This window comes from Lepeophtheirus salmonis, chromosome 13, assembly GCF_016086655.4.
Source record: "Lepeophtheirus salmonis chromosome 13, UVic_Lsal_1.4, whole genome shotgun sequence".
Taxonomy (NCBI): Eukaryota; Metazoa; Arthropoda; class Copepoda; order Siphonostomatoida; family Caligidae; genus Lepeophtheirus; species Lepeophtheirus salmonis.
The window spans coordinates 27,666,325-27,692,234 of NC_052143.2; the positions used below are offsets into that span (position 1 = coordinate 27,666,325).

The 25,910-nt window shown below is 27.8% G+C and overlaps 1 protein-coding gene across 1 annotated transcript in view; it reads left to right on the forward strand.

The window, feature by feature from the left end:
• The window catches only part of LOC121128330 (glycine receptor subunit alpha-4), a 77,231-nt gene that overhangs the window by 18,985 nt on the left and 32,336 nt on the right, over positions 1–25,910 (forward strand). The window contains exons 2-3 of the mRNA XM_040723914.2: positions 16,597–16,712; positions 16,765–16,832. Coding sequence (XP_040579848.1) covers positions 16,597–16,712; positions 16,765–16,832 — 184 coding nt within the window. The remainder of the gene's footprint in view (positions 1–16,596; positions 16,713–16,764; positions 16,833–25,910) is intronic.

Genomic DNA, 25,910 nt, shown 5'->3' on the forward strand with positions numbered 1-25,910 from the left:
TTCTCAATTCTGGTCTGTGTCTAACAAGGATTTACACACAAAACTAGTGATCAAAAATCGGTAACAATTTATAAAAGTTAAAACAAAAAAAAAACATAAATAAACATGGTAAGCCTGACATTTTTATTTTTTGAGGAGAGTAGCTTACCTGTCATGACGTTTCATTAAATCAGCTACATGCAGCTGTGACGAGAGGAGAAGGAAGTATACAATAATATGGGCAATAACAACTCCGATTTCTAATCTCAATTCTACTCTTAGCCCAACTAGCACTTACAATTATAATTGCAAAAAATCCTCAGAATAACTTTCTGTCTTTTCTGAGCACATACAAATATTAAAGCCGGTTGGCTAGATAATTTTATGCTGTAGAAAGGAAGTTTAGTTGACAAGAATTTAATAATAATGAGAACAGTCAAGGAAAATAAATTAAAAGACATATCTTAACTCATCAACAATTTTGAGTAGTCAGCCTATTATTGACTTAATGAAATATATGTACTAGTGTATACAGGGTTGTTCAGGTAAATCCGGACTACGTTTAACTGCACCCTGATCAATTAGTGAAGTAAATATTGGTTTTAAATTTTATTGACATATTTTTATAATACAAAGTTTTTTTTATATTTGTTTGCCATTTTCGTCAATCATTTGCTAGATAAAAGGCCTAAAAGATTTGCATGTGTTGTGTGAATTGGCAGATACCTTCTTTTCTAGCAATAAATACGGATATCATGAGTGTTTCTCGGATTTTTAGTTTATCTTTCAGCTAATTCCCTTTAAGAACAGTAATCCATGGAATTCATATAGGGGGAGTTAGAGGGCTTGGTGTTGGCGTGTCAAAAAGACACATTCACTTCCTTAAACAAGTTTTGGGACTTCTTGTGAGAGGGGACCAAGGTTTATAGAAACTGGAAATCAACACCATTTGCCTCAGCTTTCCTCCAAGGTATTACTTGGCCAGACAGGAGTTCACAGTACCTATTGGCACCCACCCTTTCCTTTGGCTCAAAGAAAATGGGGGAAGAATAACACTGTCGTTGTTCTTAATGAACCCAAGTCTCATGAGGCTACATGGAAACTAGGTTTTCAAGGCATGGAAGACATTAGCTCTCTCTGTGGCCAACCATTAGTCGTTCTGAATGATGTGGGATCTATTGACAGTCAATTTTTTCTCATCCAAATAAAAGAAGATTCGGTTACCATGGCACTACAAATTTTTGTATGTAAGGATATATATTTCGTAGAGGCGGTATGACTTCATCCTCAGGTCCGTTTTGAAGTTCCAGAAGACTGTTGCACGGCTTACTTAGCACTTTTTGGCAATAGCGTTAATCGGAGTCCCTGGAGATGTCTTCAATGAACGTTTAGGTTCTACGAGGAATATGAGAGTGCGTTTTTTTATCATTCTGGGACTTGTAGACTTTTTTCTTTTATGATACGTCCTCCTTCTCGTGCATGTAGATGTTGTAGAATGTGTACTTTGGATATATGAGCATCTTCTTGATGTACGCAGGGCTATGCCTTACGCAAGCAAATTCGATGATGGTGTTCCTCTGGGTCTCCTAACTTGGAAATACTTTTTTTTAATTTTAAGTTGTGCAACTAACTTTAAGCTGAGGGTCAACCTGTTATTTTATAATTGAAGTAACCTAGTTAAATGCTGTTCTTATTGTTCAGGATGTAGTTAAATAAAGGTTTGGATTTACTGAACAATTCTGTATATATAACAATATACACAAGCATACTATATAATTTATTGATTATAACTTAAAAGTAATGAAAATTAAAGAAAATAATCATTTCTTTTTTGTCGAAAGTGTGGATTTGCACTTAGTATTTGATCCATCAACACAAAAACCATCTACAATTATTTTTCTCAAAATTGAGAGTGGATTAGATTTGCCTCCTTTGGCGAATAGTCGTCAATTTTCGTCAAAAAATTATTATTATTAACCCTCTATAGATAAAATTGGGCTGTATCTATATATGAAGTAAACAAATAATTTGGATTTTCTCATTTTCTTGATTTTTGTTCATAAATGTTTTTATATGGACGCACCACATATGTTGATCAAACTATTTTTTATTTTAGAATTTTTATTGCAAAATAAATTACTATTTCATATAAGAATGAGTTAAGAAAGTTTATTAGTGTATTTAAACTTACATAAACATCAGCATATGTCTGTAAACTTATTAAATAATCCTAATTACTTGTTTAATAATATTTTAACATTGTTTCACTATGAACTATCTTTATTTGCTCAGTATTTGTATTCAATGTACTTCAGATTTAAAAGATATATAAAAAAGTTGTTATTATGATCATCATTAGCATCCTTAACAGAAACAAAAGATCAAATAAATTATATATTCAAAGAGATATTATACGTTTAAACTGCTATAAATAGAGATTTAGAAAAACCAAAACTTTGGTCTTAATAGTTAGGTATTTCATTTTTCTTAATTTTTTAACAAAATTAATAGTCTAGTATATTCCTTTTTTTACATCCCTAGTTGTACTATCATTGTCATAATAGGTATCTCGAATTTTAAAAACGAATTATATTACGCAATACGGATTCCGTCCTAATATATCGTGTATCTATAATCTAATTTCATTATGGAATGATATCGTCAGTAGTTGTAACTGTAACCTTGATTGTATTGTTATATACCTTCATGGGGAACTTCTCTTTAAATTGTCTAACATCGGTATAAAGGGTCGGTTGTTACAGTGGCTTAGTTCCTGACTGACGAATAGGATACAGAGTGTAGCAATCAGTTTCACTGTTTCTGAGACTAGTGACGTTACTTCATCTATTTCACAAGGTAGTGTACTTGGACCCACGCTTTTTGAAATTTACATTAACGACTTACCAGATAATTTTTCAGAAGATACATTCTTATACGTGGGTGATACAAAAATCTTATGTTCTGGTTTAAACTCTGTCGGCAATGTCTATACCAAATTTATTAATTGGAGTGTAACTTGGAGAATGGCTATAAATGTGTTTTGCTTCCTTTCTCTAAAAAAGAGTTCCTCCACCCAAATCTTAAGGTGGTAAGTTATTTTTTGGACTTAGGAATCTACATCTCTCGTGATTTGAAATTTAAGAGGCATCAACAATACATTATAAAGAAGGTCAATCGTAACTTGGGAATCATTAAAAGAAGCTTAAAAACTCGAGACCCTTTGTTTATGGTAAAACTATATAAACTCTATGTCTCCCTTGTCATAACTGATTATAGCTCATATAATTAAATGCCATGACAGCTTAGCTTCTCTCCTCCAAAACAATAGTTAAACAAAAAATTATTTTAGTTCTTTAAAAATTCATGACAGGATTGTTTTAGTTTACTTTTTTTATTTAATTTTTCATTTCATAACTGTTTAACGAATAGAAAGAAAAAAAAATGACCATTAGTTTGTCCAAAAAAAAAATTAAAAAAATGCAATGCTCGATACAATGTTTTAACTATTTTGAATCAATTTATAGGAAATAAATAAATATGAGTTTACAAATAAGATTGTTTATCGTCGCAAACCGAATTGTTTTAATTAAAAAACGTAATACTTAGTATATTATATAATTATTAATAAGAAAAGTGTCAAAATCCTCTTGAGTATACATTTTTTTAGAAAGTAGATCCTGGTAGCCTGCAAGAGATTAGAGCTCTTTATCATTTCTTCTGCCTATTTTAAAAATTAAAACATAATAGGGAGCAAGGAGCACTATAGTTTATTTTGTGATCTCTTTCAGTAGATATGTAATCTATCAAGGTTACCAAAATATACAGTATATATACATATATTACAATATATACAATATATTTTATAAAAATACGTTTATATCGAAATTATCTCAGATACTACATAAAATACTTCGCATAGATGAAGTATGAAGTAGAAAATCCGCAGAACTTTGTATGAATTCATGAGAATTAAGAATTAAGAATAGCTACATATCTCAAGTGGACACAATATTATCGTTCTGTACCTTTATTTTAAGATTCATTTCACATTGATTTTCAATAACATACCATGAGTTCACCCAATAATACTTTTGGTTAAAAATAAGCTAGAAATGATCGAAGATCTGTCAAAAACAGAATCTAATCAAATACTGGTGGCCTCAAAATAAGCAGTTTCAAAATTACTTATTTAATTAAGTATCCAAATATTTCGTCTTTTTTATATATACTTCGGATATTTAAAAAAAAAACAGTTTCATTTATCCAGATTTGACTGTACTTTTCTATTTGATTTACGCTCACAAAGATTTATTGAACTTTCACATCTCTGAATATAATGTATATTCTTTATATTTCTTAGGATTTATTCATGCATAATATTCATTTGTCTGTTAATTTGATACTTCCAAAAATTGTAAGATATTAAAAATTTTCATGAGACATAAATTTTATATAAATTAAATATTTTTTTCTATCACTATTATCACAAAAGTAATAAGGAAGCTATTTTTTGTTCTTCGAAATATCCCAAAAAGATCAAGTATAATATTTTTGTCTACTTATTTATCTTTAATCTTTATACCTAATCAAATCCATTTGAAAAAACTATTTTATTTGTAGAGAAAATATATTTTTTTTTGAAATTTACAAAATTGTTCTTATTTAAAGTAAAAGCTTCTTCTTTTTTTTTTTAAATACATATTTTAAGTCAATTTGAACAAAACAAAAATATGAACTCATTATATATTTAAAGTCCTAAAATGTTTGTTTCAAAATTCTATTGGCGTTTTATTTTTTAAATTATTTAATATTAAGATCAGAATAACGCTATTTACTACAATTTTGAATAATTAATTTATAACCTTTTTTTTTGTTTTCTAAATTTTCTAACATACTTAATGCTGAAAAACTTGGACTTGGACTAAAAAAAGTAAATCTTAGGCATCATAACCCAAGCAAGAAATAACTAATTTGATTTCGCAAAGTTATAAAAACTGATATTTATGTGTAATACGATTCAAATCGTCTCCATTCTTTTTGGCACGCTTTTTTTTTGTGTTAATTTTTTGAGCAGGTCTCTTTTTGTTGCAAATAATTTCGGCTTGCTTCTTTTAGGGGTGATTAAAATATATTTGTACCTTAAATGGTGGTAATTCCGGTCATATCTAAATATCGTAAATCATAACAGAGCTATATTTTAAACAAATGACCTCGCTTACTCCAATTTCAAATGTTTATTTTCTATTGATGTTAGAACTAAAACAGAACTTTTATAATTTTGAACAGATCATTATGTCATTAATGAATAACTGGGACAAAATATTGTATATTTTGATAAATATTTGGAAATTATGTATTGCGAAATGAATAAACGATAGTTTCAGTAATGAATAATTTATAAATATATTCATTTATCCATAAAAACTTTTATTCTCGCTAAAAAGAGCATTGTAAGGAAGATGCTGTTCTGAAAAAAAAATGCCTAAGAAGTCTGCAGAAAAAAATCTCATAGAAATGAATGAACGGCCCATTCAAATATATGAGAATATACAGAAAGTACTAAATGATGTCAATCATGTATATTTTTTAACTCGCTTGTTTTAAGAAGTTGACAAAATAAAGAGTAATCTTTCTTGAGCTGTTGTTATTATTTTAGTTCCTGAGGAGTGAAATTCCTACATTCAATTGCATTAAAAAACTAATGCAACATTTGTGTGAGCTTATAAAAACGGAGAGTATCCTTGAAATTTTTTGTAGAGTTATAATTGTAAGTCCTTCTTTGGAATCAGAGTAGAATTGAAGTTGCTAATAGGAGTCATTCTTGCCTATGCTCCCCAGGAATGCGATTTTAAATCTAGAAATTATAAGGCTAATGTATATCACAATTTATTTTCCAAAATTATTTCATCAATTCACAAATATTTTCCTTCTACATGTTAGGGGCCATAGTGAAGTTAATCCCTCGAACCAACCAACACCAGCTTCAGCTACAGCTCCAATCTGGTCCTGAACCTGGCACAGGCCTTGATGATGATCTATTTATCCATGTTCCAGGAATGCAACCAAGGGGTTCAGATTGAGTGAGGTGGGAGGTCACATTTTCTTTTCTTTTTACTTCAAAAAGTCTGGATTACGTTTTTTCTCTGAAAACGATCATGAGTCTTCCTTATGGGTATTCCCAACACATAAAATTCCTTGAAAACATTGGTATCATCTTAAATAGTTGATTTGAACAGCTTCGTTCTCAATAATCTCCCCTGGCGGGCACCCGGCCTATAGGCACACAATAATAGAGTTTTGTATTCGGAAAACATCTCAAAGATTCTGCATTTTTACTCATACAGTTTTGTCAGCTAAATCTGATGAGTACACTTTCATAGATATAGATTTCAATATTGCCAAGAGATAGGTAGAGTCTTAATCTTGTTTAATCTAATTTAAAATACCCACCCTGAAATAAAAATATGAATTTCATCTTTATAAAGATAATTTTAAATAGAAATTAATCTCAAATTGCTAATTTGAAAAAAATACTTTTAAAGATAATTTAATAAAGTAAATGAGTTTTATGAATTATTTTTTATATAAATAAAGTTCATATAAAAAAAAATTATATTTGTATTTATTGTTTAAAAAAAAAAAAATTGAATAAATATTGTGGAACACTTAATTTGGATCATGGTTGTCGATCATTATTATCTAGGATCGATACTTAGAGTAATTTTGGTTCAAAATGTGCAAATTACATAAATAACATTTTTTTTATTATTACTGCAACATGCAATAAATTACAATAGTAAATAGTGCAACATTGAAGATGACAACAAGTATTTATTTATTATAAATTATTATTTGAAACTGCAAAGTCATTAATTTAGTTTTAAATCTATTTGTAGCAAGGTCAATTGCGTAGTGTTGTGTTCATTTGTTTCGAGTAGGTGAGAAAAAAATAAACCAGAAATATATTTTCTCAAAGTTATAATATCTTATATAAGTTTGATTTAGTATATTAACACATGCAACCTAAAATGGTCGAACGAATCAGTCTTTAATTTATCAAGTAGACATATAAAATATCCAAACCTGTTCCTAAAGTATTTTTTGGGCCTTGGAGGTCATGAAGAGCTTTTTTTTTGTCGAAATAAAACCCCATTCTCTCTATATATATCTATCTCCTTTCTCTGTTTCTCCCCTCTTCTCTCCTCCCTCTATCCCTTTTCTTCTACTTTGATTACAGAATTGTCTAATAAGTTCACGCATTTTTATTCCGTAAGATGTCGTCACTGCTTCCTTTTATGTGGAATAACTTTTGTTGTAATTATGGATTTATCAAACAAATTTTGCCATACTTTGCAATTCAAATGTTAAAAGACTCATATCTTATTACTTTAAGTTATTTGTTTATTACAATTTTCATTTTATACCTTATTAGGTAGATTTTATTTTATTTCAATATCCCTACAAGAATTTGGTTTTTATATATGTATAAACATTTTCAGCATATCCATTATGAAACACTGTCTATAATATTGATTGAAATCAGATCAACGGGTATTAATTGTACATTAACAAATCTTTTTTCCATGTTAATAGCTCTTATGTCACCAAGAATAGATCATTTGGCAGGAAGTCTATCTTTCTCTTGACAGTGTCATAGATAGTGATGGAAATCGTGTTTATTTGGGCATGTCAAAAAAATGAAAATAAAGATGTCAACCCTGATAATTTGGAGAATGTTTCATAGGATAGCAACTTAGCTGTAATAAATTTTGATTAGATCAGCTACAATCAGCCATGACAAAAAAGGGGGGGGAGAGAAGGAAATAAGCAAGTACATAAGCAAGAATTACTCCGATGTTGATTCTCAATTTTAATCTGTGCCTAACAAGGACTTATCATTATATAAAATCTTCAAGGTTACTTTTCATCTTTTATGAGCAAACACGATTGTTAAATAATTTTTTGATTATAATTTCAGAAAATAAGTCCACTACTCAGCAGTTAAATAATAGTGATAGCAGCTTTGGAATGGAAAATTTATTCTTTTGATTATCAATTTCAAATAAAGCGGTCAGATCAAAAATACAGACGATTTAGGTCAATGGTCAGAAAGGCTGATCCACTCTGTTAGCCCAGTGCATTGCTGAATTATTCATCCAACTAGTACTCCATGTTCCTTTCTACTTATAAAGGTTAGAGTACCAGTTGTACTTCCAAAAATATAAAACCTAATGAGTCTTACGATGAATTTCTTTAAATATACCAATGTGTCATTCATCCCTACCATGCGGGCAACCTCTGCTCGGTTTATAAAATAATATAAGACGTTGTTGATATGCTCACTAGGATTTCAACACTCTAGATCTCTAATCAATATGAATGTAATACTTTCTTTTCTCAAAAGAGTGCATCAAAACTTTATAATTTTCAAAATTAAAATGACTGTACATGTAACTTTTGTATATGTAGGACATGATAAATATAATAAAAAGTGTTCCATTTGGGACTTACAAAATATAATAAAATGTATAATCGACGACAATGTTTCTTGTATTAAGAAAAGGGATTCATCTCACATACTTTTGCCGTATATTACTATTAAAAAGCTATAATAGTGTAGATTATTGTCTAGTTTTCCCACTGTTCACATCATTTATCATGAAAAGAAACATTTTTTATCATATGTATGTATTTTTTACCTTAAAGAATCCACATACAGCTTGTGACCTGCCAAAAAATTGTATGGAGCTATTTAAGTAAAGTTACTGCATTTAAATAGTTTTGATTTAAATAAATTAAAAAAATATTAAATACAGATACCTCCACTGTAAATATATAACTTGATAAAAAAGATATGTGGTAATTAAGAAATTGTTATGAAATGAATGAATATTTATTTAAAAGTAGGTGATTGTTGAAAGCTGCCAATATTTGGAGATCTGATAAAAAAAAAACCGTTAATTTAAAAAAAATGTTTTGCTACATTTGTCTTCAACGTTTGCATTCTTAGTACTTTAGGTCGTTTTTAAGAACAAGCTAAAGTACATTTTTTTATTCTTGAAGAGAGGAAATCTAAATATTGAGTAGTAAATATGGGTGTGTGTGTGTAACACTGACTGTTATTCTCTTCTATATAATTTAATTAAAATGTGTATTGAATAACGATGGCGAGTACTTTCACCTGTAAAAAAATAAGGTTGAGAATTGAATTTGGAATGAAAAAATAAAAGTTTCTTTTTAATCAGAGTAGCTATTCTAGTTCAAGTTGAACCAATAACATTCGCAACACTAAAAATAATCAATATAAGCATAAAATCTACAACTGACTATAAAAATACATACTTTTTAGTTATTTATGTTTGGCGATACTATGTATCTATTGTGAAAATCATGGATACTTGGTTTTTTTTTTTTACAAAATTCAAGATACCAGTATATTTGATAGTTTTTCATGTTCTATTGCATTTATCTATAAATAATATAAATCGTTTTTTACATATCAAAAAGTTTTTTTAAAAGAAGATAAAAACCTGCTCCACTAAATGAAGTATTTTACAACCTTCGATTTCCTTAGCACTCTGTTAGTAAACTGGGATATTACAGACCAGTGATTCATAAAAAATACATGGTATTCGTTTGAATCTACATTTAAATGTCGATACTTTTCAGTATTCTCGTGAAACAATAAATTTGATTCTTTATTTATCTTGATAATGCCTTGTTTAGGATTTCTTGGATTCTTCTTTTTTTAATGTGAGGACTGAGACCATAGATACTAAATAGAACAATGATGTTTTTATTGACGAGTTTGTTAAAACCTTAAGATGATGTCAGCTGTTGTTGGAGTATTTATGCTATAATAATCAATTTTTTTTTCTCTTTCTTACAATTTTTTATCGAAATACGAATCTAATATTTTCACTAAAATAATAACAAATTATATATTGTTAAAACGCCAAATTCATGTTATTAAAATTATTTCAGAATAACGTTATACGAGTATTTTTGCTCATTATATTACATTCATACTAGTATATTTAGCATTTCAATGGATATTTACGGTTGCAAAATGAATGAAATAAGTTAAAAATAATACCAAATTTAGATGAAGTGAGAATCATAATTTAATGTAATCAAATACATTATTTTAGAGGTGCCTTTTTTTAAATAGTTCAAAACTGAGTTATAAAAAGTATTTCATTAACAGGGGTTAAATTTACAATTTAACTAAAAAAATGTATTGCCTTCCATTAGGCTAATCATACATTGGCACTTTTGATAAGAACATCACTTTTATTTTGTAGTATGATCCTCTAAATGAGAAAAATTTAATTAAATAATTAAAATAAATTATTCTATTAATTGTATTGTATTTAGAAAGTCTAGAGAATTGCCAAAAAAAAAACCTTTTATGATATATACGTACATATATATAGATAGATATATTATCTCCATAATAATACAGACAATTTTTAGACTTAAAAGTGCAAAATTAATATTCAATCTCTAAAAATATTGACACCATAAAATTAGTCCCTTTTTATATTTAGAAAAATAGTCAAATGGAAAAATTATCATCATTTTTTAAATATATTCCGAAAATGTTATAATGGTTATTTCAGTACACCCTAATTTGCATATTTATGCTGTAGTTTAGAAACACCTTTTTTAACATACAAAAAAATTACAACGTCAAAAAATAAGTAATATCCTATATGTATTTTTTTTAATGGATAGAAATCCCCCTAGAACAACTTTTTTCCATAAACTAAACAACACTAATAAGTTTGTTTGTACATTCTTTCATATCTACTAATGTAAATATACGTATATCACAAGCTTATAACTATTATTGGTATTGTTATTGTAAATAATAGAAATTATCTATGAAATATATTTTTAGAAGATATATCTATGTATTGTACACAAATATCGTTGTTTTTGAAAAATGTAATAATTAGGATAGCATCTTTTCAAAAAAAAATCATTCTTTAGGTTGCCAACTCCAAAAAAGGCTAAATAAAAAATGTCAACACTTTAAAAAAAAATGCATAATACGAGTAAAAGTACCACTAGTATGTATAAATAAAGAAAAAGAAAATTAACGTGGTCAGCTTGACAGTTAGAAAAATATTTGGGAGGAGAACCGCTTAGATGTCATGACGTTTTATTATATCAGCTGCAAGTAGCCTTGAGAGGAAATAAATAATCACTAATCCTACTCTGTATCTAGCAAGGACATACATATACTCTGCAATAAGTACAATATCGATCTTCAATTCTGCTCTGAGTCCAACAAGGACTTGCATTTATAATTCCCCCAGCAAACCCTCATTATTACTCTTGTCTTTTATGAGCACTAGTTATTACTTAATACTTAGGTGTTCTAGGATAAATAATTAAGTAATAATGAAAATCGGTTTGTAATATCATATCTAGTGATAAATATTTTCTTATTTTGCGTATTTTAAAAGAAAGGACCCCGAAAATCAACATGATAATCCTGGCAAAGATAATTAAAAAAAAAAAAGGAAAGTAGCTTCAATGTCTTTACATTTAATTAGATCAGCTGTGACAAGGGATGAAGGAAAGAAAGATATAAATTAGGACATTACCAAGAATCACTCCGATGTCGATCCGCAATTCTACTTTGGGTCCAACAAGATTACTCTCCGTCTTTTATAAGCAATCCAGTTTTGAACATTATAACATTTAGTAGGAAAGAAATTCACGAATCCTTAGTTTAATAATATTGATATAGCAAAGAAATAGAAAAAATTCAATACGCAGATTACCAATTCTAAAAAACCAAAAAAAAACGGGGTAACAAAAAAAATATTCGATTTGCATTACTTATCATATCACTAGATATCGTGTTCTTAGTAATATGTAAGAAAATATGATTGAAAAATATTAATAGCATGGCTTCTAAAATATGACATCTGTTTATGTACATTTGAAAGAAAAGGCAAGATAGAGAACACATGTTGCAAAAACGAAATTTGTGTGGTTATAGCGTTCCTTAGTAATATATTGCAATCCGTATCATACAAAGTATAAATCTTTTTATAATTAAGTCGAAAATAAGTACGATTATATTCTTTTAAAATATTGGATATTTAATGAATAAAAAGCAATATTTTATAATTATTTAATCCTTAGATTACGATACTAAAAGGAGTGGTTTTATGAAGGATAAAAATATTAGCAATAATCATTGAAAGCTTTTGCGAAGCCTTAAAAAGATATAAGGTTATTTTAAAACATAGTTGATAAATATCATATCAAACATTTAATAAGCGAAAATATTAAGGGTCGGCACTCTCCTTTTCTCTTTCTTTCTCTCTCGCACTTCTTCTTATTGGATTGAGGGAGGACGAGGATGAAGACTTGAAGTTCTAGTTTTACGATGAAGAAGCCCAGCCTAGAATTTAAAAAAAAAAGGAATAATCTCATCTCCCCTTTTTCGTTCTCTTCTCTACTGAGAACGTAACAAAGTTATTCACACGAAATGTTATTTCAAAACTAATTATTTCATATGATTCATGTTTTACTTATTATAACATTGATGTGGGAAATACTTTTTGTTGTTGCAAAGTGAAAAGTTTTTTATTCTTTCCAAAGCTGTGATGATTAATCTTTTATTCTTTAAGAGAGAACATATTTTTATAAAGTAATCACTAGTTCGTGAATATCAACGGGAAAGGCTAAGGCTTTGTTGTGGAGCTATAATTATAAGTAGAAGTATAATTGTAAAAGTAAAATAACATTCTTAAAATTGTTTAGGTGAGAAGTTTAATTTCGGTTTATTTTTTTTTATAAGCCGACGGATCATATTTTTTACAAATATATGGATTAAGTAAATTATTACTAAAAAATCAGAATAAACTCAAAGTAGAATTTATATGATAAAAAAATGATTTTTTAATAATTTTCTCAAAAATAAATCATTTAATTAAAAATATTTGAAACTATTCTAAGAAGCTTAAGTTATGTTTCTCCCAGCAGATTTTGCATATATTAATGGATTAAGACATATTTATATTTTTGTACACATTTTTGTATAGTAATATTAGAATGGAAACAATTTTTATCCGAGTATAAATGGTTCATCAAAATCAAATTAAGTGAAAACTGCTATGGTATTATAGTCTTGAAAAATAATAAAATAATAATTATAAGATAATAGCTTTTAAAATATTCAAAATCTCCCATAACTATTTAATCTACTTATTATATTAGAATATTAATAAACTACTATTTAATTTCATGAATGTTTTTTATTTCTTTTTGTAGAAAAGCTTGGTAAATACTATAACGACAACTAAGTATTCTAATTATTGATAATATATATAATTATTTATAAGTGTACATTTAATCTCAGTCACATTTACATCGCTTTATAAATTTATGCGTCGTAAAAGATCTAGTTTTTGCACTCTTTTTCTGTATTATATTGATATACATAAATCATGTAATATCTCTCAAATATATCAAGGTTAATTGAAATACAAGGTTAGACCATCATGTAATCGAGCTTGCTAGAATTTTCAATCAGATGTATTGTACTGACTGCATGGAAAACAGGCAAATTTTGAAAAAACACAAAACTACTCATAGTCTATGACGACACTATTGCTAGAATTTTCAATTTAGTGTATCATACCGACTTTTGACAAAACATGCAATCACTCATCTACTATGACGTCAATATTAAAAGCGTGTTGGAACTCAAACATCAGTCGTAAATATTTCATACCCTTGTAAAAAAAAATTGTATTACGGGAAAAAAATTGCTTCCTTTCTTTATTAATACATCAAAAATATTTAAGCTTATCTAATTTATCAAGCTGTTAATGAGCTAATTTTGTTAGAAATAATTTTAACAGGAATTGCCATAAATATATTAACATTATTGTTTTTTTATGGCCTCTTGGTAAAAGGTTCTTTGTTCAAATATATATTTTCTTGATTTTAACTTTTTTTTGTAGAGATTTAATAGTTTATTTATTTGGAAAAATAGTATACTTTAATTACATGTCATTAAAAATATTTAAAGTATTAGATAAAACTTTTTATCAAAGTGTATTAAAGAAATTTATTTATGTGTCAGTCGGAGTTCAATATTTATTAGTTTCCGACATTTGAACATGTAAAGAAAGATACATACTGTATGTATAATATGTAGGAATTAGATTTTTGTAGAGTACGAGGAGAAGGCACGAGTGAAACATATGGTATTACTGAATAATTACCCCTTTTTCTTAACAACTTCTGGTTATATGATTTTTGGGGAGTAAATAAATAAATAATATAGCAGGGAGAACATTCTGCATTAAAATAACATAAGTGCAGGGAAAATATTATAATCAAATTGAAATACATATGTAACCATAAATACTTACTTAATTATGCTTCATAAAAAAATACACTACATATTAGCGGATATTATATATTGAGAGGGAGTTGTTAAGACCTCTACGACTTATTAAATAATACACAAAACAACAAGAAAAAAAAAAACTGCATCACCAATTTTTCCATTTCCAATCGATAAACTGTACTTTTCAATTCAAAAATCAAAACCAAAATAATTTTTACCCAATTCTGCTTGTTATTACCCCTTCGTTATTCTCCTTCAAATCCAAACACAAGAACTTCTCCCGGGATGTTTTGCTGACCAAATCTTAAAATATATATTTTATAAATATAAAACTTTATTTCACTTAATAGTTCTCTCATATTATAAAATCATGGAACTCCACGTATATAAAATAAAGAAGGCGTTTTACTTTTTCCTATAAGAGTAAATAGTTCTTTGATGTGTACAATCACAAAAGGGAGTATATAAAGACTGAATATTATTTTTTTTTAAGATTTAATAAATGTAAAACTACAAATTTCAAGAAAAATTGATCTTCCACAAATTTTACTATTATAAATTTTAATCATAATGATTAATTTTTAAGTTTAATACAGAAAAAATCATTATTTTCCTATAATATCATTGAATATGTTTATTTCCAAAGAATTACCGAGACAAAATATATTGCAATACAAAAAAAGTATTTGAATAAATGTAATAGAAGAAGAAAGATCTATGACTCATGTGGAGACAAAAAGACTTAGATAAATTTATTTTTTATTCATAATTCCATAGATACAATATATATATATATATCAGTTAATAAATTAAACACCTTTTTAAATATATAGTTTTTACATTAGTAGTTTTTTAATGAAATCAACAATTAAGATCGTAAGTGTAGGAAACGATATTAAATTTTGTAGACTGGTAAAGATAAATAGATTATTTCAAAAGTAATAGATTGTTATCAAACGAAACATGTTTTTCACAGAATAAGACATCTTCATTGTTAAGGAAGATAAACCTTAAGAACGCATAAAAACATTTTTGAAAACTTTGATAATTAATTCAAAAAATTGTTAAGAAATGAATAGTTCCCTTAAAAAAATTTCATATAAAAAATATATGATGTAATAAAATTTATTTAGAAGGGAAGCAAGACGAAGGCCCAGACCAATGTATTTTACGTGAACAAATGTTTAACCTCCTTATCAATATTAAGTTAATTTTGAATACATTATTTTTTGCATTTAATAACAGAGGTAAAATTGGTAATTTTTTAAGTATTCTAAGATTTTAATATATAAATAATGAATTAATAATATTAAGTAAAAGTTTAATCATTTTATGTCAAAACTTTAAAATAAATATGACTTAAATACTTACTCGTATAATTTGCTAAACCCGTGCTAAATTGAGGCCTACAGGTATAAATACTGAGGGAGTTCAAGAAGAGGTGGAATTCAATCCTCAATGCCGTTAAAATATCTAAAGTGTGGGTACACTAACTTCTTAAAGATATTAAAAGCTAAAATTAAGTCCTGGCAGAATGGGTTTAGCCTGTGTTATACTGCTGTAAATTGGGTAAGGGTGAGCATTGTTGATTGAAGTGTAAGTCATTAATCCTTAGCTAAGCTGAGTATTTACCCTGTTAAGATATTAAGTACAAAAGTTGAGTTCCAGCAGAATGGAATAAGCATATGTTAATGTTGTAGAAAATCGGCTAAGGCTGAACATTATGGATAAATGCATAAGTTGTTAATCTTTGGCTAGGCTGAGTACTTACCCTGTAGAGAATATTTATTAATCCTATTAAGATATTAAATACAAAAGTTAAGTTCGGACAGAATAGGCTTAGCCTGTGTTAATGTTGCAGTAAATTGGCTAAGGGTAAACATTATCCATTAAGGCGTAAGTTAACAGCATTACCTCGCATGCACAAAAATATTCACTATATTTTGTTGTAAGCTGTCAATATTTCAGCTTCTTTTCTTCTAATCAGTGTTTTCCACGTTAATTGGTTGAATTAATAATAGCTTACTTTAAGTTGTGAATAATTCCTAACAATTATTTCCATAGTTTGGAAAAATTTATCTAACTACAAATTGTTATATGTGTTTTTTCCATTTCTTTACAGAAAAAAGGTCGTGTGATACAATAAATGCTTTTAGATAAAGTGTACATATGTATATAACAAAATAGACAATTATTGTTCAACACAGTTAATTGAATTATTTTTTCCATTTCAGAATAATCTCAACAGTTATGGCGGAAATAAGTGATTTAGACTACCCTTTAGAATTGAGTGATATTATGCCTCAAAATAGTAAACTCTACGACAAAATGAGGCCCCCAAAATATAAAGGTATAAATATTGCTTAAGAAATGTGTATAATTAACTTCTTTTTTTTTTAAAGGAAACGCTACGGAAGTTTTATTTCATGTCACTGTAATGAGTTTGGATACTATTGATGAAAGTTCTATGGTAAGTTCTTCAAATTTTTACTCAAATATTAGTAGGTATGTTTAATTAATATCAATGCCACTTCATTGTACTCATGGATATTGAAATGTTGCAGTTTTAAAACCCTCGTACCATAAAAATACATCTTTGAGAAAAAAAAAATAATATATGTTAATTAGATATATTTTCTTTATGATGTATAACTGTTGCTTTAACGTCGTTCTAACAAATATGATTTTAAACAACAAGTTAAAGTTATTTCATTACTATCTTTATTAATATCATTTTTGTAAGTATAAATAAAAATATATACTTAAGTATAAAGATTATATAATATGAATTGCCAGGAGCAATTGTGTTATATTAACATAAATAATAATTCATCAGCCATATAAATGTATGGCTTGTTTTTAGTATAAATAAACAAATAATAGATTTGAAATGTCTGATAAACACGGTTCACATTGAAAACTTTGAAAAAATTTGTTTAAGGGTTCTTAAAAACTTGATTGATCTGTTAGTCCAGTAGCACAAAAGATAGACCGTATCAAGTCTATTACCATCAATATTGGGCATCCTCATGTTAAACGCTGCATAACATGAGGATGTGACCATAAATATCACTCTCAGGTCACCTGTAAGTACTTGTTCCATTTTTGTAAGCCTCTTTGCAATATTAGCCTTTCCTTTAAACACCGTAAAGTTGTTTGCTCTTTCGTTGAAAGAAACACTATTATTATAACCAGAGGATCCAAATAGAGTTCTGGGTTTTAATTGACATCCTCTAGGCCTCTGAGGTTCAAAGGTATAATATCTTAGTATATATAAAAAAGGCACCCAGTAAATGCGTGACACACATAATTATTTAGTTTTACACACTTTTGACATGGCAGTCTATAAAACAATAGTCTTAATGTTGAAATTGTTATGTAATTGTAATTCCATCCTCTATAACTTTAGTAGAACTCATAATTAAACCACTCATTTCTCTAGTAAACCTAGTTGTTCTAGATGTTTATTACCTACAACATATCAACTCACATTGAAATGTCCGTTTCCATCTTCATTGCCCAAGAAATCGAAGGCTTAAAGATAAAACTATTTTAAACTTTGTCTTATTTGTATTTATAAAATTAGTTTTAATTTAGGGGTTAACTAATAATTTTGTTAATACTAAATATTGTAAATGCATCATTTAAGAACCAAATTATCTGTTTTTATCAATTCGGATATTATTGGAGGTGGTAAAATTTTCTAATAATATCAATATTCAATGAAGATTAAAAAAAGTTAGAATGAGGTCATGTTTATTTATGTCTGGACAAGGAGGACTGTATTAATTGATTATTTTAAAAACTCTGCAAAGAAAATGAGATACACTTTAAGAGTAGAAAAAATTCTGTTCAATAAAGCACTTATATGTAAAAAAGGTTTAGGAAAAATAATCATGCTTAATACAACATTAATTTAAAAATGCAATAAGTCTTATTCGTCTTCACGATAATTACTTGGTCTTTTAGAACAATGATCAATAAACTCTGTAATATATATCTATACAAGAAATAGGGCAATTTCTTTTCAAAAAGAATATAATATAAAAAAAGTCTACGAATTGAATACAATGTAAATACATTATGAAGAGATTACAACCATATTGTACGTATATCAACAAATTTAATCATCCCTATTACAATTTGAATTATCTTTTTCGTATACAAAAAAATGTCTACATAAAAAGATTTCATTTAGGGTTCTTTTCACATATAAAAACATAAATAAGATTTAGCTTTCTAGGTAAACTTTTTCACAAAAGAGCAATAGAAGCAGAATATCCTATTTGTTAGTCAACTTTATTAGCAAATTTATTTTGCAATATGCATAGAAATTGTATATAATAGAAAATTAGGATTAATAATACTATAAAAACGACATTGATAATAGTTTTGCGCTTTTTCGAAGCAAATGATTCTTAACCAGAGAAGAGGGAATGATTTAGATCTTGATTAAAAAACAAATGATGTTTCTTTATTTTTCTTAAATTATAATTGAAGGAGAATCGTTCTAGGAGCTCAAAGTTGACATTTTTACTACCTAAAATGACATTTGTATTGTATACTACTTGATGCAACTGATTTTTCAATTAAATCAAAGGAATATGTATTAAAAAGTCCAAAGTTTTGATATATTTATAAAAATAATATTATTTTAGGAATTAATTAGGGACAATACAAGTAAGATATTTATAGAAAAATATGTTATTACTATGCTATTTTTTTACCTATTTTACAAAATTTAAATAAGATTTTAAAACAATATAATAATATATTTTGTTAATACATTTTGGGGCCTGAAATATAATAAAACTTGTGTATATCTAAATATATATTTTGGATAGACAGTAAGGTTTCAGTTAATATTAAGAACAAAAAACAGAAACCTTATACCTAAAAAAACTAAACTAATGGTTTACTTTTTTTATAAATAAAGAATATATAACATATGTTTTGTTAAGCTAACTGATAGCTTAAATTATTTACTATACCTCTGTATAATTTCTTTAGTTTATAATATATTGCTAATTTAATAATCATCAATATACTAATTTCTAAAGTTCTGGCCACACGTGGAGCAAAGGATTTACACATCTGCCACCCGAGCATTGACACCTTGAAGGCATCTGTCCATAAGCATTGGAAAGACATGAGCAAGGATGCTTTCCCGAATGTATCTTTAGTCTTTATACGCCACCTGAAGGCTATCATGCTACCAAGGTCGACGCCATTGAGAAATAACTGTTCTCAAGGAGTGTCTGAAGAAAATCGAAAAAAATCAGACTGAATTCCTAGCAATTAGTTTATTGAAATTATGATAAAAAGTGTCCTAATTTCCATGCATCACCCGGTATATTAACATTATAACTATACATAAATTTAGATCGTTAGATATATTGGAAAAAGTGATAAATTCAACGTTCGTTAATTTCTAACTATAAAATGTTAATGTGTAAATTAAATAAGTCATCTGCCATTCATATATATTTACTTTTGATCAACAATCTTTTGGTGTATTGCTTAGTTTGTATTAAGCCTAAAATTTAATAAAATGCGTTATTACATCGTTATAGAATCTTATTTCCAATTAACAATTGCAATGGAAAGGGTAATATATTTTTTTCTAATTATCCGACTATTTTATTGTTTTTTTTTCAGTTCATAAAGCTTTGATTTAATTCAAATATCACTGTTTGTTATTGTCATCAAAAAGTATTCACTGCAGGTTTTAAGTATTTTTTTAAAATCTTGAAGCCACTTAATTGTGTTCAATCAAGATTTATTCGACATTTGTTTATTTTACGTTGTAATAATATCAACTTTGAGTCCCAAAGATGGCGTTTCCTTCAATTATGACGTATTTTTTAACGTCACCGAAAAAGCTATATTGCCTTTTTCATAAAACTAAATCTATATAAATTTAAATTTTAGTAAAATGATCAACTTGATAAAATTAGCCGAATATATATCCTTAAATATTTTATTTAAGTATAAATCGAAAACTAAAATAAGGTACTATTTGCAGGATAGAAAGCTAAACATTAGTGATTATATAATACCAACCTTCTCTCTAAGGTATTTGTTAGTAGTACATAACCAAAATATAAAAAATATTCCTTCCATCAAAGTTGAAGTTACAAAGTAGGCCTCATTTTCTTTCCGGTATTCGAGAGTGGATTAAACAAAAGAGCTACATATATTCATTTTTTTATCTCCATCTTTTCTTAAGTAATATTAACTATTTCCATATTCATTCCATGAATTCTTAAACAAAATTGTACATTCTAACAGAATAATGCTGTGTACATGATGTACTTGAAACAAAAAAATTGTACAAACTGTTACCAAAAACTGAAATGAAGAATTTAGAATAATGGGGATAAGGATAATGTTTGTAGTAATTGAATGTTTCTTAAATGATTAATAAATTCTTAGTTTACGTTCTTAAAATAAAATTTATAATTGTTTAAAATTATTTGGTACAGCTGTAATCAAGTTCATGAAAACAAGGATAACAGTTCGATAATTTCTACATATGTTGTGTATAAGTTACCTTGTACGTACAAGTTACAACATGTATGAACAATTTCTTCGTCTTAAAATACATTATTGAGTGACAAAAAGAAATTGTAATAGTTACCATTCATAATAGAGCTTTATTTTCAACAAACGATCTTGTTTACTTCAACCTTGTTTATTCATTTTTCTTCTGAAGTTAGGAATACAACAGAGGTCGAATGAATTTCAACGGATTATAATTATATTGATCTATAATTGAAGCACATTAAGGTACATTTTCACGAGATTTTGGAAATTATGAATCGTGAAATGGATAAAACTGTAGCTTAGGCTTTTCATAATTTTCATATTAATATATTTGTTTATATATAAAAATTAATTAAAATAATAAAACCTTGGATCTCACGAAACCCACTCCGAAAATATGCAGTGCTTAAAAAACGGCAACAAAAAGTGCCCTGACGGAAAAAATCACGTGAAATTGAATAACTGGCCGATTCAAATATATAAAAATACTTTGTAATGTAAATAGTGTTTAATTTTTAACTCCCCCGTTGTTTTTTTTTGGAGTTGGCAAAAAATTGAGTAAATTTTCTTATCCTGTGCTGTTGTTATAATTATTTAATTTCTGAGGAGTGAACTTTCTGTTCTACCTCGTTCAATTATATTCAAAATCTGATTGAATATTTGTGTGTGAAGAGTTATCTTAAAGATTGGTTGTGGAGTTATAATTAAAAGTCTTGTAGACTCAGGGTAGAATTGAGGATCTACATTGGATGCCTATGTCCCTACTTATTTCCATCTCCCCCGTCACAGCTACTTTTAGCATATACAATGACACATTATGACAGCTAAGCTGCTCTCCTCCAAAACATTTTTCCGATTGTTAGGGTTACCAAATTGATTTTCGGTATCACTTTTTAAAATTCCCAAAATGGTACAGATTAGCATCACTTTTTATAGCCCTCATTCATTTGCAGTTTGTTATGCAGGATTCAAATATTCATTAAGTATTTTCGTACTATAAATACTCAGTATTTACACAAAATCCATTGATTTAAGAATTTATTTTTGATATTATGAGGGCTTGTTGCTCAGGCAGGTATGGCAAAGAAATTTATTATGCCTTGGGCCCATCAGTATACCTGCTCAACTTGTGGGGTGGAGTGGATTATAGAATAATAGAAATGTGCCTTGGTGCCTACAAAACACAGCGGGAGTAGAGTTTAAACTGTAGTTTGGTCCAGTGATTAACCTGTACAATCTGAGGGCCAGTGTTTATTTTGGATATTAGAAAGGGTTCTTTGATACACAGGGAAGCGGTGGTAGAAGAATTTATCCTGCCTCAGGGACCAGCAGCTCATTTACACAACCTGTGGGTACGGTGTATTCTAGAATATTATAAGTACTTAGAAATACAGCGGCGTATTGAAAATCGTGTGTATTTTGGGTAAGTAAAAAAAAGGAACCGAAAATCAACATAGTAACCTGAAAATTTGTAGAATATTTTGGAGGAGAGCAGTGTAGTTGTCATGACGTTTCATTCTTAAGGTAAACCATCTTTTATGACTATACACAAATGTTCAATCAGGTTTTGAATGTAATTGAATCTAGTAGGAAATGAAATTTTCTAACGGAGTTATGTAATAATCACAACAGATAAGGAAAAAAAGACTCATTCTTCATATTACAATTCCAAAAAAGCGAGCCAGCTAAAAAATACAGACGATTTAAATTACAACTTATGATTAAGTTAAGGGAAAATAGTCTAAATCCTTGTGAGTATAAATCAAAAATAAAAGTATATGGTGGTCATTTCGATAGACAACATATCTGCTGACAGAGATCACATAAAAAACTTTAGTGCATCTTTGCATCTGAGTAATTCCGGCATATGTTTTTGTAAATAGATACAAATCTTTATTTCTTTCTATTCCTATCCTCTCATAGCTGCTTGTTTGGAGCTAATTTAATGAAACGTCATGTTGGCTAAGCTGCTCCATTGGAAACATTTGTCAAATACTATGTTAATATATTCGGTTTCTTTTTTATTACATATCATTAGTTCACATTTCATACAACTCTAATGCCCAGTTTCAACACCTCAATTTATATTTAAACTATGAAATCATCGTCACTACATTTAAATACCCGTAAAATTAAGTTTGGCCAAAATTTTAGTGAATTTGTTGCAATTTGGCTTATTTGTAATTGTCTAATTATTATTATTTAAAAAAAAAGGATAAAACATTGTTTATTAAAGCGAAATATAAACATAATAAAAATCTACTTATCTTACTAAAACTGCTGAGTTGTGATGACATTTTGAACTATTTCCCTTACCACTCATACATTTTTGAATGTGTTCTCTAAGTAATTGACTAAATAAATTTAAAACAGATTGTCTTTTCTTAAAAATAAAATAATAATTTCAAATTTGGGTATATTAACCATCTGTCGTTAAAAAAGTGATCTATGTGTTGACTTGAAGATCTAAAATTGAGTAATTTCAGGCTATACATGTCCTTACTATAACTGAAGTGTTTATTTCATTCTTTTCACGTCTGTTTGCAGCTAATCTAGTGGCACGTCATGAGAGCTAAGCTGCACACCTTCCAAACATTATTCAAATGTCCAGATTTACTTTGTTGATTTCCGGGTTTTTTTCTAACATACTGGCAAATCAAATTTTTACAACCTAGATATATGTATAATTAGGTATGCTATTTTCGTAGAAATAAAAATATAGTTTTAAGATTACAAGGAAAACTTTAAACTTTTTTCTTTAAATCATGTACATTCTTTGTTAAATAGTTGCAGTGGGAACATCTTCTTATGAATTAAAAATTATATGAATTGGATTAAATTTTGATAAAACTGTACAATAGAATTATTACCCTTAGTATCTATATGGATTAAAATTCTATATCATTTTAAATGTTGAACCATATAAAGTGTAATTACTTACGTCACAAACAGGCTGGAGGACATGAACTAAATATTACAACTACTGAATCCTCACTTTGTAAGTGTGGCTATTCATTGTGACGGTGCATGAAAATCCTTTATAGTAGTCATTCATTTTCTCCACTTAAAATTTTATAAACAGCAGGTGATATTAACAAGGGCTTAACTTAGTCGTACATTAATTTTCCCTCCCCCTTCTTCTCGCTCTCTAGATTAACAAATCTCCTCACTATGAACAATATTGATATTACAGGCAGTTTGCCGATTGGTATTTTTGTAAAATGAAAAAAGTATACGGTAAGCGGTGTTTTCACAGCTCAAGACGTCGTCACATCATTTAGAAGTAGTCTTTGAAGAGAACGGGGATAGTTATATTGATTCAATTTCTTGGTACTCATTTACGTTTTTTTTCTTTTTGTAGTTGGACTGGATGTGGTTGTTTAAAAATTCTCTATAAGTTGTCACCATATAATGGAGCTGATATGTTTAAAGTGTGACAAACAAAATACTATATCAAGTTCAAAGTGTAGTTTATTCTTTTTTAACTAATCTAATATATGTTGCTGCAACAAAACTTCCTTTTTTCATAAGGGTTTTCATACAAGTTTTATAAATAAGAAAAATTATGATTTATGTTTATAATGAAAGTACACATGTTATTTTTTTGCCTAAAACATTTTTGAAAATCATATCAAGTAAGTGACGTCCCTGATGGAAAATTAACTGAATTTTAGTATTTGAATAAGGTGTTTGTTTTTATTTTTTGTTTGTTTCTTATTAAATAACTTTTCACTACAAGTTTACAGAGGGATATAGACATATAGGGATTTCATATTTAAAGATGCAAAATTTTAGTAACACAATCTTAGTGGATGATTGTGGAAGATCAGGAGATTAGTAATTGGTTCTTCTTAAAAGTCCTTAAATTTGCTTTTCCGGAGTAAATCCGGTTAAAATTAATCGATTGTACAAAATTTAAAATTCTTACAAGACACAAAATCTAATCTTACTAATTTCAATTTAAAAAAAAGGAATAATACAATTATACGAGCTGTAATTCTTGTCCAATAAGCATATTGTACAATTGTATCCTCTCCCGCTTAAAAATGCACGCATTTTCACTTCTCTACATATAATTGATTAATTGTCTATGACATGTCAGTTTATATATCTATATTCTTCTTCCTTTAAGAAAAACAATATTGATGATATTTTTTTCTTTTTAACACATATGATACAACTTTGTATGAAAAAAGTAAATTTTACTCCAGGAAAAATAATAAATGTTTGCATTTAATGACTTGTATTACTACAAAATAAGGATATAAAGTATTACATGAAGAACATCATATACTTTTTATCGACTAAAGAGAAAGGAAAAATTTAAAATATATATATTATATATTGTCTTATAGAACATAAAAAAGTTTAATTAATAATGGAAAAGTAATTGTTCTTTTCAGGCAAGTTTTCAAAATAAGACTGCAATTAATGAATATTTTTTTAATTAACTTATTTTTTATGTAGACAGGCTTTTGAAAAATCATGAATATAGATATATTTACAAACAAAAAGCTTGTTTTGTATACTCAAAACTCAATAGTTTGCTCATTTACACATCTAATAATAGGCAATAGTGAGGGGAATTCCGGCTCTTTATAATGAAGCGGATCTTTTGGCTTGGTTCACTTAAAAGAGCTGGGCTCTTATGTCTCCCAATTGGCCCTTCAGTTTGTTTTGTTTCATCACTAGTTGGGAAATATTATTACTATGACATATCATAATTAAGTTATTAATGTAAAAAATAATATTTTTTCATTAATAGATAGCTAGACTTGTCATTATGCTAAACTATAGTAGATTAAGATATAATAAGATTCATCTCATAAATCACTGATCATTATTATAGATAGAATAAATTCATTTTCATTAAAGCCAGGGTCCAGCTAAAAAACTTTGTTGCTGTGAATTTAAGTTGTAAAATAATAAAGAACAATACACATTGCTAGGGAAGTTGCAACACTTAATGCAACTCTACCCATAGTATTAAGTGTTACAACAT